Consider the following 17449-nt stretch of genomic DNA (forward strand, 5'->3'; position numbering starts at 1 on the left):
ATTTGAGTTGCTGGAGTATTGGAATTTGGGGATTTTATGCAGTGGTTGCTGGATGCTATGTGATCATAGATGAAGCAGCCCAGAACTCAAATGAAATTAAATATAGGGTTTATAATTAGTGCTAAGAATGGTTATATGGCTAAATATCTCTAATGTGTAGGGGACCTTGTTAACCAATTTTTGACATCAACAAATTTACTTAGAGTAATTGGGTGCGCCGATCTAATTAATGGTGTCTTGAGAGTTTTCCTTGGGCTTCTTACAGTGTACATCAAATGAGATAAATATATTCCACCCTCTCGCTTAGTGGGTAGGGTAAGTAGTAGGATCGGACGTCATATTTGGTGCTAAAAGATGAATATGAATAGGATAAAGCACTCTTACCATAATCCTATTATGTGTATTTTTTAGGATAAAAGTGTGGGATACGTAATTCAACTACTTCAGTCGGGACTCGAGATATGGGTTCGGGAAACCAGCGTCAGTGAATGATATTTATCTTTTCCAACCCTACCTTCTTTTTAATCCAACCCAATTCCAATCCCAAACAACATGCCATGTCCCATAAACTTCCCTTTGGCTTTTGTTTCCAGTCCGCCAGACACGAGACAACGCGTGGAAGTATAAGGGCACTTTTTATCAGTGGAAGGCGGGTGGGGTGGATTCATATATTTTACTTTTTACTCAGGGAAAGTGACTTTAGACTCTTGAGCACCAATCAGCTATCATCTTTGCTTAGAAAGGACCTCAGTATAATATGAACACCGTTGGTGAGCTATCTAGTTCACATTTGGGGTCTCTTACCACTTTCTCAACGCTTGTAATTAAAACAAAAAGAATTAATCAACGTTGTGCAATATAAGACCACAAAATGGGCAACTAGATCTTCCAGCCAAGTTGCCAACGGTGTCTAGCTAAGTAGAAAAATGTCTTAACTTGCAGATTAATGATCTCATGTTTGAACCCTCATGACACTTTAGTAGTGTGTATGTGTGTGAAAAACCACTCTCCCCATTGTAGTTTAGACCATCGCTTGTATTCAATAATTTTTTTTTTACAGCCAAGTTTGAATCCCATTTTCTGTTGATTGGATTAATTTAAATTAATTTAGACTATTACTTATATAAACAAAACCACAAAATGTATAATTAATAGTTTATTATTACATTATTGTAAGATTTCAATGTTTTGAATCAAGATTATACGAATTTGTGCTGCAAGAGAAATTTATATAATTCACCATGCCCATTGAGAAAACAAAAACGCAAAAAGAAAAAGAAAGAAAAAAAAGGTTCATGACCACATACCAAGTGAGTACAATCAAATTAATTAGAAGAGAAGTCCATTCCACCATAATTTAATTAGTCCCTTATTCCCACTTAGTCGCATAGGTCCTATCAATCAAATTTGGAAATTTTCTACCAACCATTGTCTTTATTTAGACTAAAAGGAGTTATATATTTGAACTACATCCAACAATTTTTTTTTATAAAAAAAATAAAAAAAATCTACCTTCAGAATGTCTTCTTGTCGATGTTGTCATTTAGACCACACCAACTGTGGGTTTATACTTTGATTGGTAGTTTTACCTTCAATGGAAATGCTTAACCGTTTCAGTTGGCTGGCTGACGCAGTGCCTTGTTCTTCTCAAGTTTGTGTGCTAAGATAGCTAATGTAAATCCAATCCTGAAATCCAAAGTTTTTGTTTGCACCTCTTCCACAAGTTTTTATGAATACAAATTTCGTTTTTCTTTCTAAAAACTAATCGAGTCTTGTCATCTAAATTCAAAGTCTTTCTTTCAAGTCATTCCACCCAAATGAAGCTTAAGTTTCGTTTACATCTAATGACGACTGCATTCCTTACTATTTGCTGAATTAGGTGCGCATTCGTTGAAACTTTTTGATTAGACGCGAAAATATATGTTAGCAAGAAATTCAAAATTTGTGGAAAATAGTTGAATCAATATATCGGATTTCAATTCGGTAGCTCGTGAGTCGCTTTAAGATGGTTTTAATGGTGTTGAAGCCATAATTATATGCCCCTTGGATGCTCGTCTCCATTTTAGTGGGATAGCGATTGTGTGTGTTTACGTAAAAGCATCTACAACTCGCTCTGATATCATGAAGGAAGTTGAGGTTCCCCACCAAAATCAATTGGCAACGAGGGGGAGTAGCCCAACTCCTTAGAGCATTCACAATGGGCTCCCTAAACCACCTCTTTAGACAAATTTTAGAGAGGAATGATAAAAATGCAACTCCAACCACGCTCCTTATCCACCTCCTAAAATAATGAGTCCTCTAAGAGCTCCTAAATCTGAGGAGAGAGAAAAAATTTCTAGTGGCTCCCTATAATTTAATGCTGCTTCATTTAATGAGTATTTCAAATCTTTATTTAATGCTAACATTTTTTATTTTATTTTTTTAATAGAGATGGACCAATCAAAAAAGAGTTATAGCATCTATGACTCTCCAAATTAGGAAGTATGGTTGGAGTTGAAATTTTTTAGAAAGCTCCTAAAATAACTTTCTTATATTCTTAGCCAAATTTTAGCTAAGAAATAGAGAGCGTTATTGTGGATGCTCTTATAAGCTCTTGCATGGATTTTTACTTTCCAATGTAGGACATTTTTACTTGGGAGTTTCACTAAAACACCCAAAATGGGGGCTGAAATTATAAAAAAACCCAACACCCAAAACACTTTATAAACACACCCAAAACTCATCATTACACACACTCAAAACCCATTTATAAACACATCCAAAAAATATACAATTGTTGATTTTGGGTATGTTTCTATGTTTAAATAGTGTTTGGGTTTTTTTATAAATACATGTCTAGGATTGGATTTATTTATAAATTTGTATTTTTACTTTCACATTCTCATAACTATACTCCCTATCCACCTCCTAAAATAGGGAGATGTCTAAATATGAGAATAGTGAAAGTACTCTTAGTGGCTCATTATAATTTAATGTTTCTTTATTTTAATATATTATATTTATAATTTATTTAATGCTAATTATTATTTGTTGTTATTTTTTTCGTCTTCACTTTATTCAAAAATTGAATTAAAATAGAATTAAAACATTTATAACTCATTAAACTAAGGAGTACGCTTAGAGTTGAAATTTTATGGAGAGCTCATAAAATAGCTTTCTAGTGTTTTTAGCTCAATTTTAACTAAAAAAAAAGAGTATAATTGTAAATGCTCTAAATAAATAGTGTTTGGCAAAACAATAAACGCATTAAAAGGGTATTCACAATATAACATAAAGATATTGTCCTCAAGAAAAAAGGTGGCTAGCGTAGGAAATTTAAATAGCAAAATCTTGGTGTAGGAAATCCAATACATTTTTTATACAAATGAAGTGATACTAGGGGACGAGAGGAATTCGAAACTTCGGGTGGGAAATGCGGTACTTCAAGTTTGGGGATTATTAGGGATTTTTGCTAAGCAAAATTAACATACATATTTAGGGTAATCACTTTTGTTCTAGTTCTTTCTAGAATCCAATTTTATCATACACACACACATAATATATAAGGGATCTCTCAAATATTTTTATTTGAGGGACGCTTTTTAAGGTACCCTACAAATTTATTTTCAATGATCCAAATTTATTTTTTGGTCTTCATTCATAGATCATCCTTACAAAAAATTAGACAAATTGAAAACTGTTTAGACATCTAATTGTGTCCTACAAAATCAGTGAACATGATGCTTCAAGAAAGTACTAAAATTTCAATAATTTAATTGAGTGATCAAATGATATCGGATTAAAGTGATAGTCTAAACTACAGGGAGGGAGATTTCTCTCTCTCTCTCTCTCTCTCTCTCTCTCTCTCAACTATGATGCTGTAGGGATTCGAACTTGAAACCTCTGATCTGCAAATTAAGGTTCTTTTCCATTGGGTTAGACCCCATTGATAGAATTGTACGTAAAGTTCTTAATAAAAATGAATGAGCACATAATATAATTAGCAATAAGGCCACACATGCAACTTTATCAGACAAAAATAGGTTTTCTCAATCGCCAACAAAGGTGCATGGATTTGTAGTGTTACCATAAACAATTTAATCAATTACATATTTTTAAACTGTCACATACATATAATACCAAATCCATGTGTATGTTGCTTTTGTCGTTCTGTTCCTTTTTTTTATATTTTCATTCGTGTTCCACGTGGTTATTTCTATAAATCAAACAAAACTAACCACGTGAAATTGAAATTTGAATAAAGAAAAATTGTTCGCTACTTGCAAAAGGAAATTATTAAATGACTAGCTAAGAGAAATCCAATATGGAAGGAACTGTGATATGTGACCATGTTGGAAAATTCTGGTCGTTGAGGTGATCATGAACTCTCAACTGCTACAGTATTAATGTCCTCATCCCCACTTACAAGCAATGCCACCCCTTTGCTGAGTTCTCTCTAGCCACACTGCCCACCTGTTTTCATATACCTAATAAACAAACCATTAAAAAATAATATAAGTCTCCACCTGTCTATACCTTAAAATTAAATGGAAGAATTTGATTTACTCACCCATTTTATAGGTAAGCTAGCAGGCTAGCTGCATCTGCCTTCGAACTTGAAGTCAGTTCGCTTTCCTTGAGGGTGAGGTATGTTTGTATGTATATGGTTTTTCCAATACGTGTTTGCATGACAACAAAATGAGTAGATAGCAAAGTAAAAAATAAAATATACGTAAAGTGCCTTGCAAGTTATACGAGACTTGTTATTTAATTGCCCGGGTGTGTAACACCTGGCAGCCTAAAGCCAATCAGGCGGAGACATATGTTCGATTGGATAAATTCGTTCTTTTACTTGGTCACCCGATATGAACCACAAAACCGAGAGTTTTAACTAAGAGAGCATGTAGTATTTGATGTGTGAGATAACAATTGGTCGTGTGTGATGAGAGCAGTAGAGAATGTCACAGTTACGGATTTATGAATTTTTCTTAATGGGGTCAAGATGTAGACCGAATTGCGGCATGAAAGTAATTAGTTATATAGAGACAAATTATAGATGTGTGTGTATGCCTTGATTAGTTTCCTAAACATATCTCACACACCGTTCATATACACATCAAACAACAAAGAAGATGGGTCCAACAAGTTTGAGAGTACCAAACCTTGCACAGTTGATCGGCAGCCCCACATCCCTCTTTGCCCTACCTTAACCTCTCTCAGAGATGACTTTTATCAAACAGTTTGCTCTCATAACACATTTTCTCAAAAGAGCATCAATGAAACTTCACCAGTAGACAAAGGGCGAGTAGAGACAATAATCTTTGATCGCCCTCAAGCGAACCAGCCATTAAAAGATGGGGTATTAGATTAGGATTAGGATAAATATAGTAAGAAGATACATTATTAATTGCCACCTAATTTACTTAATTTGGTCCGGACATGTATATATATGACGCATCTGTAGCTTGTATTTTGGTGAACACACACATGCAATGAAATGTGGAGTTGAGTCATTGAAGGAAAAGGGTCCACTTCTTGGAACTATATGCATCTAAGTCAAACTAAGCCAAGAGCTATAAGTCAAGGACCAAGAAATTGGATAATTAACTACCCCCAGTCTATAAGGTCAAGCTTAAATTTGCTGTTAGATGTCGGGCAATATCATCCACCAGATTGCATCAACTGGACCACATCATCCAGTTTAGTTATTTATCCAATGAGTTAACATAAAACTTGGGTTTTGGAATTGAACTATATTCCAAAATGAAGCATGCGTGGCAGATGTGTAGCACTTAACAGTACGTGTTAGTATAAACTTAACTCATACATCTATGGTCCGTGCCAAAAGTGGTAAATCATTTCTTGTGAGCTGTTTTGCTAAGATCTTCACGCATATAGATCTGTACGAGAGAATTGTCTGGGCGTATTGATGTATTGACACATGCATGCATGCTTAGTTATCAACAAGATTTGCTAGGATTCAAGAATATTGGATAGTTATGTCTAGGATGAGGATGAGGACTTCCATTGGATAATAGAAAATTGTGATAAATGGTATGCTTATTAAGTAATTTACAAGGAGATGGCCTCGGAAAATGATTATCGATCAATAAATTATTAATATTATGTTTACTGATTACATTCATCTTACATCTTTCATGAAAGTAACACTAAATGACACGTGTGTCAAATGTGAAAGTGCTAAAGTCAAATGCATACATTGACAAAAATTCAAGTTCTCCTCTTCGGAAATGAATGAATCCACGGCATTCTGCAAAATGATACTTTGAAAATTATGGACGGCTTCACTATGAAGGTTATAATGTTCTCAAGCATGCTTCTAGACGTATAGAAACGTGGTCAAGTTGATGCACAAGAATTTTCCAGTTCCCCAAATGCGAAGGTGGTGTTGACTGATCGGCCGCAACAAATTTTAGCAAATTTTTTTCTCTAGTTTTTATTCAATAAATACTGTTCACTGTGACTAGGAGATCCGTGGCCCTTGTTCATACGGATCTGTTTAGAACTGATGTTTTAGGTTTCACTGATTCAGTTTTTATCTACAACCTAAAATCTAAGTGGAGAAGGTTCTTATGGTCCAACTTTATGTGCAAATAATATATACAGAAATGAGCTAAAATAGTTATTTTTCAGAATATTTATTCCAAAATAGCCATCTTTGTAATAAAGAGGCGGTATCCTACCGTAATATTCTATAATTTCCCACAAAAAATGTACCAGCGAGGATAACAAAGAGACACTGCGAGGGAAAAGGCTATTATTGAATAAATGTTTTGAAAAAGGGCTGCATATTTTAGCGGAAAAGTCCGTAATTATTTATATGTATACGTTGATACACGTTCTCCTTGGAATATATACAGTTGTTCTTCTTTTATTTGACACTTGAGATTTTCTCAAGAGTTAAAAATTGTGGCTTAGGAAGGTCAAATAATCATAGTCCACTGAATGACATCGAACCCAAATTCTAGGAAACGCTAGAGATTTGTCAGGTGGTGGTATGCCGTAATTGGGCAGTTGAATGAGCATGCACATAGAAAAAGGGGCTCATTATGGGTTCAGAAACTAGAGCCACTTGGCAAGTCATCGAACTTGCAGAAGAAGATGACACAATATACACACATACACATTTAGGTGGGTAAACATGATTTCGTCGACATAATCAAAACCCATCTGAGTGCCTAATTTTCCCTTAATTAACAAAATCAAGAATTAAAACAAAGCACTTAGAATAGATTCACAGATCAAAACCCCCATGTTGTTTATGTAAAGCAAGATTAATTGGGATCAAAAGAGCAACACCGGATCATACTCCATCAAGATAAGGACACGTAGACGTAGTGATGACGAAATGGATGATGGAATGGTTGAGTAAGAGTGCAATCAAAGGGCAATGGGTTTGTGTAGGAAAATGGGAAGAAATTTTTTGGATGCTTATTACATATATGTAGAGCTCGCTCTCTCTCTCTCTCCCCCTCTCCCTTTAGGTCACCTATCTTTCACCATCACCCATTTTCTGAGCCAGACACACCTTAACACAATGTGGTTCCTACATCCCTTTCACAACCCAATGGTGGACCCCAAAATCTCTCTCTCTCTCTCTCTCTCTCTCTCTCCTTAAAATATTATAATGTGTGTGTAAATTGATAATTAGTTTTATTGGACTTGACATGAGGATGGGAAAGGTGAGGACTGACGACTTTATATAAAGGTGGGGGTGGGGCTTTTGGGTCTTTAAAAGGAGTATTGGTGAGCCTAATTGAGTGCTTGGTGCTGATTTCCGGTCAGATTTTGTTTGTATATTTGGTGGTGCGTTTTGTTAATTAGTACTAGCTAGCTAGTGGTATGGGACGGCAACCTTGTTGTGACAAACTTGGGGTAAAGAAAGGGCCATGGACAGCTGAGGAGGACAAGAAGCTCATCAACTTTATTCTCACTAATGGCCAGTGTTGCTGGAGAGCTGTGCCTAAGCTCGCCGGGCTTCGCCGGTGCGGCAAGAGTTGCAGACTCCGTTGGACCAACTATCTCCGGCCCGACTTGAAGAGAGGCCTCCTTACTGAAGCTGAAGAACAGTTGGTTATTGATCTCCATGCTCGTCTTGGAAATAGGTCATCCTCATCTATTCATATATTTCTGTGGTCTTGATTCATTTACATGGATACATGTTAATCATGACGTTAGTGTTTGGGAGCATATTGATCCGTACATGTTAATGATTTTACTAATGGTGTTTGGTGGTGAACAAGGTTGTTTCATCTTCATAATAATTTAAATTATTTATTTTTCTTTTTCCTTGAGGTACAAGCTTGGTTTCTACTTTCTTGTTTTCAGTCATAAAGTTGAAAAGTATCATATATGCATTCAACAAGACAAAGAAACTTTGGTTGACACGTTTTAAAATAAATGGTCCTTCAATTTCTTGGTAGAGCATATATTTGTTCTTTTTTTTTATATTCAAAGAATAGTAATTCAACGTGTACCATATTTACTAATCATATTACTCATCACATTTTTCATAATACGTGACGTATCGTCTCCGTAACAAATTGTATACCCCTCAAGATTTTACCTGCTTATAGACTTATGCTAGTTCTCTGATTAATTACATCCTAGCATTTAATTAGTTGATAACTTATGAGCATGATTAAGCTTATGATCACTAGTGCAAGTTTTACTAACATATTGGCTATGCTCTTGTTTTGGGTATATAAAAATAGGTGGTCCAAGATTGCAGCCAGATTGCCAGGGAGGACTGATAATGAGATCAAGAATCATTGGAACACCCATATCAAGAAAAAACTGCTTAGGATGGGAATTGATCCTGTCACGCATGAACCCCTCCACAAAGAAGATCAGTTGGGGTGCAGCAAGGAAACCAACTCATCATCATCATCCCATGATCATAAAAATAACTTGCCAGATCATCAATCTACAAATGATCATAGCATGGTCGCCAACTCAGCCGGATCGGAGGACATGAACTCATCAAGCTCACCCCCAGAAAACTCTTCCTCCGGCGACGAATCAACGCTGCTAGATAGCATTTGCAACGACGAGTCGTTGATGAAGAACCTGTGGGTGGATGAAACTCCTCTGATTGATGCATTGTGGAGCAACAATGGTCAAGTAGTAGCAGATCACGGAGGCAACGAGATTAATATTGAGAATGGCATGGGGTTGCAATCTTGGGAGGACAATTGTGCATGGCTTTTGGATTGCCAGGACTTCGGTGTTCATGATTTTGGCATGGATTATTGCTTCAACGACGTCGAATTAAACGGTCTCAGCACATTAGAGATGGGAGATAAATTAAGCACTACTATAAATTAATAAATAGCATGCAGTTATGATATATTAATGTGAAGAGAGAGTAGTGTTTAATTCAAATGTGCTTACATGTTACAAAGTACCATGTCTGCTGCCTCACTTTTAAGTTCTTTTGCTGGTGTTGAATATTCTTGGAAGGTCGAGCTTCAAACCTGCTTTCTGATGAAGAGGTCTCTCACCAACCCAAGAAACAGCCATACCAAACTACCTAAGAAAATGTCACGTAAAAGTTAGGGACAGGTTGGACAATATTGTAAAAATGTAATCATATTACTGGGTTTTGCTAAGACGAAACTTTCTGTACATTAATTATTTTATGCTGAATTAAATAAAGCAAAATGGTTCATTTGTTATATATGATTCTATTTGCTGAGAGATTATTTCATAGCTCATTCAAGTTTTACCAAATTTTCGTATTAGAAAATATTATATAGCTAGACCGGCTTGAATTAGGTCAATTGACCTAGGCAGTGTGCCCATTCCTTGCACTCGATTTAAATTCCCCCTCCTATAATTTAGAAAATGACTTTAGAAAGAAGCTAAATGCCTAGAATCAACCATATATGTATTCTTTGAGAAACATTACAATCACCAGAACAATAAATTATGGCAAAAGAAGACGAACCATTCTATCCCCAAATTAATGTTACCCCTTGCAAGTAATGGGATACTTAAGTTTTCTTTTCTTCTTTTGGTGTTAAAAATTAATTGAAAGTGTTCAATATATATAATACAATGGCACCATTACTTTACATTATTCTGCTGAAATCCAATTAGCCACTTCAAAAGTGGCCATAAATTTTATAGGCTACGGGGATATCATGTCGGCAAAATGAGATCCTAAGCACACTTTTTGTGGTGCCACTATCAGCTACGTTATTGTGATTTTATTTGCAGATAGATAAAAATTGAGTGCGCACTAGCTTATTCATTGGAGCTCCCTTTTAAATCTTGTCACCCTGTCATCATTGTAGGGATCTTCCCCCTGTGAAAAAAGGAAAAGTAAAATATTCAGGTAGCTAAGTTATGAGTATGTAGAAGCTAACTATTTTGTACTTCTAAGCATTAATATAATCATAGCCATGGAATCTCTCATCTCTATCTGAATGCTTGATCATATATGCCCATCATCAGCTTTGGTTTATTGGGTATAAATTATAATTGTATAGTCTGCAAAGTCACATTACCAAGTTGTGAGAATGTGAAGGTAAAAATTCCCTCCATTGTCAATTAGTTTTAGGATGAAACCTTAACTTCCTTCATAATTAATCTCATAATTAATTCAACTATTAGATGGGATCAATTTTTTTGAGTACAAGTAATAGTGTAGAGGGGATTCATTCTAAACTACATGAGATGGGGATTCATACACACACATCTATGATGTTGTGGGATTCGAACATGAGACTTTTGGTTCTGCAAGTCAATGCCTTTTTTTTCACTGGACTAGACCCGATTGGCCAATGAAATCAATTTAAAAGCGCTTGAAAGTTTTTATTTTATTGTTGTAGATTAGTTTTTATGGTGCAGAAGTTAAGTAGGGAGGAAGTAATAGATATTTACAAAGATTAACCCTTTAGGATTTGAATACCAATTCAAACAATAATATTAAATTTTTCTATCCCAACACTTACGAAACTAAAAACAAAATTTTTGTGGTTTTTTTGTTGTTGGAGTTTTGTGTTCTTCGACAAAACAAAAAAGAGTTTTGTGATAGGGCATATCGAAATGACTCACATGTAGACATGGTACCATATATATATACTCATTATTAGTAATGCATGCACCAACTTACGTATCTAGGTATTACGTGGTCCTCTACAATTTAATTGGATTAAATTACCAAATACAGTATATAAAGTCAGCATAAATTAAATTAATTTTCCGCATTAGATGATGATTTAGACTCAGCAACTCTATTATCTATATCTGCAATCATGACTAAATAGCTAGTTAACGATTAGCCCTTGAATTCAACAGAAGCACTTGTCAGTAAGCACTAAGCATTTGTCTTAGACCTTAGTGAAACACGAAAGACATATGCCTGTCTAAAATTTCAACGAGTTGGTGATTTACAAAGAGTTTACTACATATCACTTACATAATCATGATGTCAATGTGAATAAGTTTCTTAAGAAACAAGTTAAAGGGAATACCTGGTACTGTTATCATTAAGTAATCACACCGTCAATGAGTTAAGTAATCTACACAATCTGGATTGCTATACATATAGGTACGAAATGCTTGTGGTCGTCCTAGTCCTAATAGCTTGATAATTATTTAATGTGATTTAACATGTTAGGTTGTACTTTGCTAATTGTTTTTAGCTTTCTTTGACAAATTTGTAATCTCATATGTAATCAGTCATACTCAATCAAGATGGTTCTGTGACTCAACTTGTGACTCAAATTTGTAAATACTAAAATCCTTTTCGACCACCCATGCTAAAGCCTTGCAAAAGCCTCAACTTGTGAAGCCGAATACACATTGTCAAAGCGCCTCACCTTGCTAAAGGCCCTCCTCTTTTGTACCTATCCATATTATGAATTAATTGATAATACTATGTGACTCCGTCATTGATAATTAATTAATGGTAAGAATCGAAGTCTTGTTGTCTATAAAGGATAGAGTAGTGCTAGGTATACCACATTTACATACTACCTTATGTACCACCTCTCTAATAGAGGTGAAATCCACCAATACAATGGGGCCCACATCTATTAGAGAAGTGGTACACAACATAAGATGATATACAAATGTGGTATGACTAGCATTTTCGTAAAGGATAACTGTTAACATTAACTCCTCCCTTAAATATAGGAGATAGATTGCATTTTCTCTTTTTGTTGAAAAAAAGTGATAATATTATTGCAAAGGGGAATCAATACAAAATAAAAGGATAATGGTTAAAAGGATTAGATGAGCATCTCTACACATAATAATGGTTATATTATTTTTTAACGAATACTATGTAAATTCTTTTAAAATAGTTATTTACACTAACACCCCTTGAGGTTTCAAATTTTTTTTTTTCACAAAATCCTACAAGGTTAAACGAACACCATATGAGGTTTTAATTAATTGTTTTCACCAAACCCCTTTGTGTCGTCCAAAGATTGATTATTTTAGATATAAAAAATTTCTCCAAATGATAAAGTTAGCCATTAAGATTAAATTGCACATACATTAATTGCAGTTAATTTTATCATTTTCATAAATTTTTTAATGCAATCATCAATTTTTGGACAAACAACCAACAAAAATGGGTTTTGTGAAAACAATTTGAAACCTCATGGGGTATTCGTGTAATTTCTGAAACCCCAAGAATTTTGTGAAAACAATGAAAACCTCAGGAAATATTAGTATAAATAACTCTTTCGAAAATGGAGAACATATCTTCAACTAAATTTTTTATTTAGCAAATAAAATTCAATCAAATTTTATCTAGAGAGAATTCGCAATTTTGAAAAACCCATTTGGGGATAATATATAAGTAAATTTAGGTTTTAACCACATTTTTTTTTTTTTTCACTTTTGGAAAAAGCCAAAGCTTTTTCAAAAAAGACAGAAAAACCTCTCAACTTTCAAACCAAAGACATGCAAATATAAAAGATTCCTTAGGAAATCCAAAAATAAATAAGGGCAATTTTGTCCATTTTGGCTTCTTTTAAAAACTTTCTCTCTCCTTTGGTCTTTTCCAAAGTCTCCATAATATATACCATTATATAAGAGAGGGCTTTCAGTAAACCACTATTGATAAATTACCAATTATACCCTTACTTAAATTACACTAAATAAAAAGAAGTTAATAAAAAGGGTAAAATAGTAATTACTTATTATTTTGAAAACAATAAATAAATTAAATTCTCTTTTTTTTGTTTTTTTTCTCCAACTACTCCCTCTTTTTATTCATTCTCAAAATTTCCTTAATAAGACATGTTTACTAATAATGAATCAGGGTAAACAAAAATTGAAGTAAACGTGAATCGTAACAAGGAATCAGAGTTAGCATTCCAATTAAACGATTTATTAACTGTCAAGAATCATAATGAAAAATAAAATCAATTCTCATTAAAACTGTTTACTATTGTGAAAATCGGAATCAAAACCAATTTTATTACCAAAATGCCCTTATACAAAACAAATTTTATTTTATTCAACTACTTACAAAAGTTTTCAAATGAAAAAAAAATTGTGTTATTTAATAATGAACCAACTTTTTATAATCATAATAATAAATAGAATTTAATGTTAGTAAAAAAAAATTTAGATTTAATTATTTACTTCCAATATATCTAAACATACAAAATTATAGAAATAAGTTAAAATTCTAATATTGCATGCAACATTCTGTAGCCAAAAAAAAGAAAAAAGAAAAAAAAAGGGAGGAATCATGTGACATAATGGGTGCACAACAGCTGTTATTATTGTGCCTAAAACAAAAGTTGGTGTTGTCCTTATATAAAGGAGTACCCAGGATGCCACAAGAAAAAAATTGTGTTTGGCATGAAAAAATAGTTGCACCCAGGATGCCACAAGAAACAAATAAAATCAAAAGACAATTACAAAAACAAACAAACAAACAAAAGAAAAAACGAAAGAAAAGGAAAGCTGCAGGCGAGGCGAGAGAGACCCTATACCTAAGAATCTTATCAATATAATTCTCATCAAGTGATCGATGGTGGCCTCAAAGAAAATATAAGGATTGTCAAGTGGAATGCTGAATCATGTGATCCTTGTGTTCTTTAATATTTATTTTGTTCTTCGAATTGAAATCAACCATGTATTTTTTACTCGATCTACTTGATGCTTGAATATTTTTAATCACTTTGAAAAACGAGGTAACCCATATGACCTATAATTAACATATATAAAGCCAAAAGCTAATTGGAAAGTTCAAAGCCAACTCTTTTGATGTGTATATACCATCTACAAGTTCAAAGCCATTGGTTGAATCCCAAAATGTGTGAATACGTACCTTGGTTCTTGACTTTAGTACACTCTTTACCAACTAAATTCTTTACATGCTCGAATCTAGATTGGTGACTGCGTGTTACTTGGCGCATCGGATGATTCAATTCCAATGTAGATGGTGCTTTTGTCTCCCTCCAATAAGCTCAGTGGTCCTAATTTTTTATACAGGTATACCAAAACAAAAAACAAGTGTACAATGTTTACTTGTTGCTATCGAAGTCCACAAGCTGAACCAAATCGTGCATGTTAATGTTAGTATTATGGCGCCGAGCTTTCCATTTTGCTCAATTAAAAAACTCTATGGCCTTCCATTGGCTCAGTTTCCATAGATTGAATATTTGAGTAGAATATGAGTTTGTTAAGCGATTTTGGCCTCTAGATTTTCAATTTGTCCGTGATAAAGTAATGATCATGGCTTGGTTGTGCTACTAATTAAAGTTGAGCTAACCTTGTTAGGCCATCTTCAACTCAAATGGGGGAAAGCCAAATCTTCTGTCTTTTGGACCGAAAAGAGTCTCCAACACAACGCAAGTATTGGGTCATACTTAAATTTGACCCAAGTTAAAGTATGGGTTGAATAGCAGTTCGTTTATTGCCTGGATCGAAAAATGGTGGAGCAAAGCGTTAGCCAAGTTGAGCCCATGTGCAGGGCCTATAGCATGGACCCGGCTGATGTCATTATGTCTAAATTCGAGAAGATAAAATGAAATCCATCAATAATTAGAATCCACCAGAAAATAGAGAAAACCTCTCTAAATTTTGTTAATAATATAATCACTTATGGCTCTCATCTTTTTGAATATTGTGAACAACATTGAACCACTTCTTCTTTGATCTTTTCATCCAACTATTGGAACCACTTCTTTGATCTTTTCATCCATCTCTTCTTGGCTCACCATAATTTAGGGTTGGCCTTGTAAAAAGCGAAAAACCTAATTTAAAGAAGCAAAATTGAAATACTGGCCACTGCATCATGCAAAGAATTATATTGCTACTATTCCGCATAGAACTAACGTGTAGAAGCCAATCACTTTTAACACCAACTCTTCATACATTTTCTTCTCATTCTACCATTATTCACAGATATTTTTTTCACTTTGAAGTTGAATTTTTCAATTGGAAAGCAAGACTTCCTCAGCCGAATGAGACTGAGTTGGCGAATGGAGGATGCCTTGGCAAAGGCGATACCATAGGCGGGAAAACCTTACAGTGAGGTAAATTATTTGTAATTTTTGTTTTATTAACTATGTCAAAAGCAATTTATATATCCAAAATATTATCCAAATTAATTGTTTAAATAAAAGGGCAGAAATAAAAATGAACAAATACCCTAAACAACATGATGGGCTAACTGGTGGAATATATATATATATATATTTACAAAGTTGACAATATACTGCTAGGATTGGAACTAACTTGTTACAGAACCATTGAGAAAGTCTAACCTGTTGTAAGCAAATGAAAGTGAATCAGATATAACTAATTGGTTGGAGCAGATATATTTTTTGGGTGATTTTGAACCATTTCATCAGTGTCGAATAAACAAAAAATATCAATGAAGGGTAATGATATAACTCGAAATGTAATTGGTAGAGAAATAATCGGATTCTAAACCATGAAAAAGAGTCTGCCGTAGCATGAGAAACATATAAAAAGTGCATCGAAAACAGAAGTTAATCATATGCGTCAAATCACTTGCCAACATCCAAAATAGAAATTCCTCGTCTAAGGCCTGAAGAAAAGAAACACATCATATCATATAGTAAGAGAAGATAGAGGGATAAACCCAAAATCACATAAATTTTTTCCAAAAAAAAGCTCTGCGGAGTGGAGACAAGAGAGAGGAAATAGATGGTGAAGAAATCAAACTCTAAATTCCCTTTTGTCTCAGTTTAGCATTCCAATAGCAAAGGCCTTATCTATCATGGGTCATGATGTTCAGGACCATGACTTGACGATGCTTGCACGCCAAGATAAGCTCGAGGAGGAGCTATCGAAGTTGCAGAATCTGTAACCGAACTGATCAATTTGCTAAAATCAATGACGGAGGAGCTTTTCTTACTAGGTGCCAGTAATCCTTACCCAAGGTCAGTGTACGGCTTAGTAGATTTCATCTTAGTAATTTTTTTTTTCTCTGTAAAATTGTTGATGTTCTTGATTCGAATTGTTGTTTTTTCTTTTCAAAGTTTTCGATCAATCTTCTTTTTGTTTAGTTTCTATCGTTGTTGCATGCATCCTTAATTATTCAAAGATTTTTTCTTGAAATAATAACCAGCTTCTTCTACTAGATAAATTCTCTCTGCTTTGTTTTTGTCCGGCTATCTTGATGATGTTACATATGTAGGTGTTTGAAAAAATTAACTTGACTTGTTCCATATATCTCTCTTTATCTGTCCTAGCTTGCACATGGACGAGGAACATAGATCTGTGCTTCTAGTGGGGTCTTTTCCTGCGGGAAAATGCACTGATGCAATTTATGAAGTTGAATTCCAAGAAGCAGGTATGGGCTAGGAGGAGGTGTCACGATTAAAAAATTTATAGTTCCGCCCATGACATAATCATCCATCAAATAGTAAAAATAATTTGAATCAAATGCATTTGATAAAATAAAATAAAAACAATTAGTATGTAGCATCTATTGCTAACAAACTAGGTCTAATATACAAAGAAATGGGTGTGCAAATAATTTTATCTAGTCCAAGATAATTATAGAGTCCAATATCATCCATATCTAAACACTTAACCAACCCCAGATTCTTGCAAAAAAAAAAACAAAAAAAAAAAAAACAAAAAAACAAAAAAACAACCACAGACAATCTATACCACCCATATTAATATGGGCTCTGTGTTAAAATAGCTATTTTCATAACTTTTGTTCCAAATTAGCCAATGTCCCCCAGTGTCCTCGTAGCCATAGTTCCCTCTATGTTGTCCCCATAGTACCTCTGTAATATAAGGGTGGCTATTTTAGAACAAAAGTTGTGAAAATGGCTATTTTAGCTAATTTCTTTATTAATACTGCGGCTAGGGGAGCAATGTATTATGTAATCTCTGTACATGCAATAACCAGTATAAGTGAACCTTGGCTCTTACACTTTGTTAGAGCTTCGAGACATGGAATTTTTCCATTTTTCTAAAAAACAAAGGAATT

At 34.2% G+C, this 17449-nt stretch overlaps 1 protein-coding gene across 1 annotated transcript; it reads left to right on the forward strand.

The window, feature by feature from the left end:
- Positions 1-7716: 7716 nt before the first annotated feature.
- MYB85 (myb domain protein 85) lies at positions 7717-9409 on the forward strand. The gene is made up of 2 exons (XM_008240414.2): positions 7717-8105; positions 8715-9409. The coding sequence occupies exons 1-2, from the start codon at positions 7843-7845 to the stop codon at positions 9325-9327; spliced, it is 876 nt and encodes a 291-aa protein (XP_008238636.1). The 5' UTR covers positions 7717-7842; the 3' UTR covers positions 9328-9409.
- The last annotated feature ends 8040 nt before the right edge of the window (positions 9410-17449 follow it).

Source organism: Prunus mume, linkage group LG7, assembly GCF_029339155.1.
Source record: "Prunus mume cultivar Tortuosa linkage group LG7, ASM2933915v1, whole genome shotgun sequence".
In the NCBI taxonomy this organism is placed as follows: Eukaryota; Viridiplantae; Streptophyta; class Magnoliopsida; order Rosales; family Rosaceae; genus Prunus; species Prunus mume.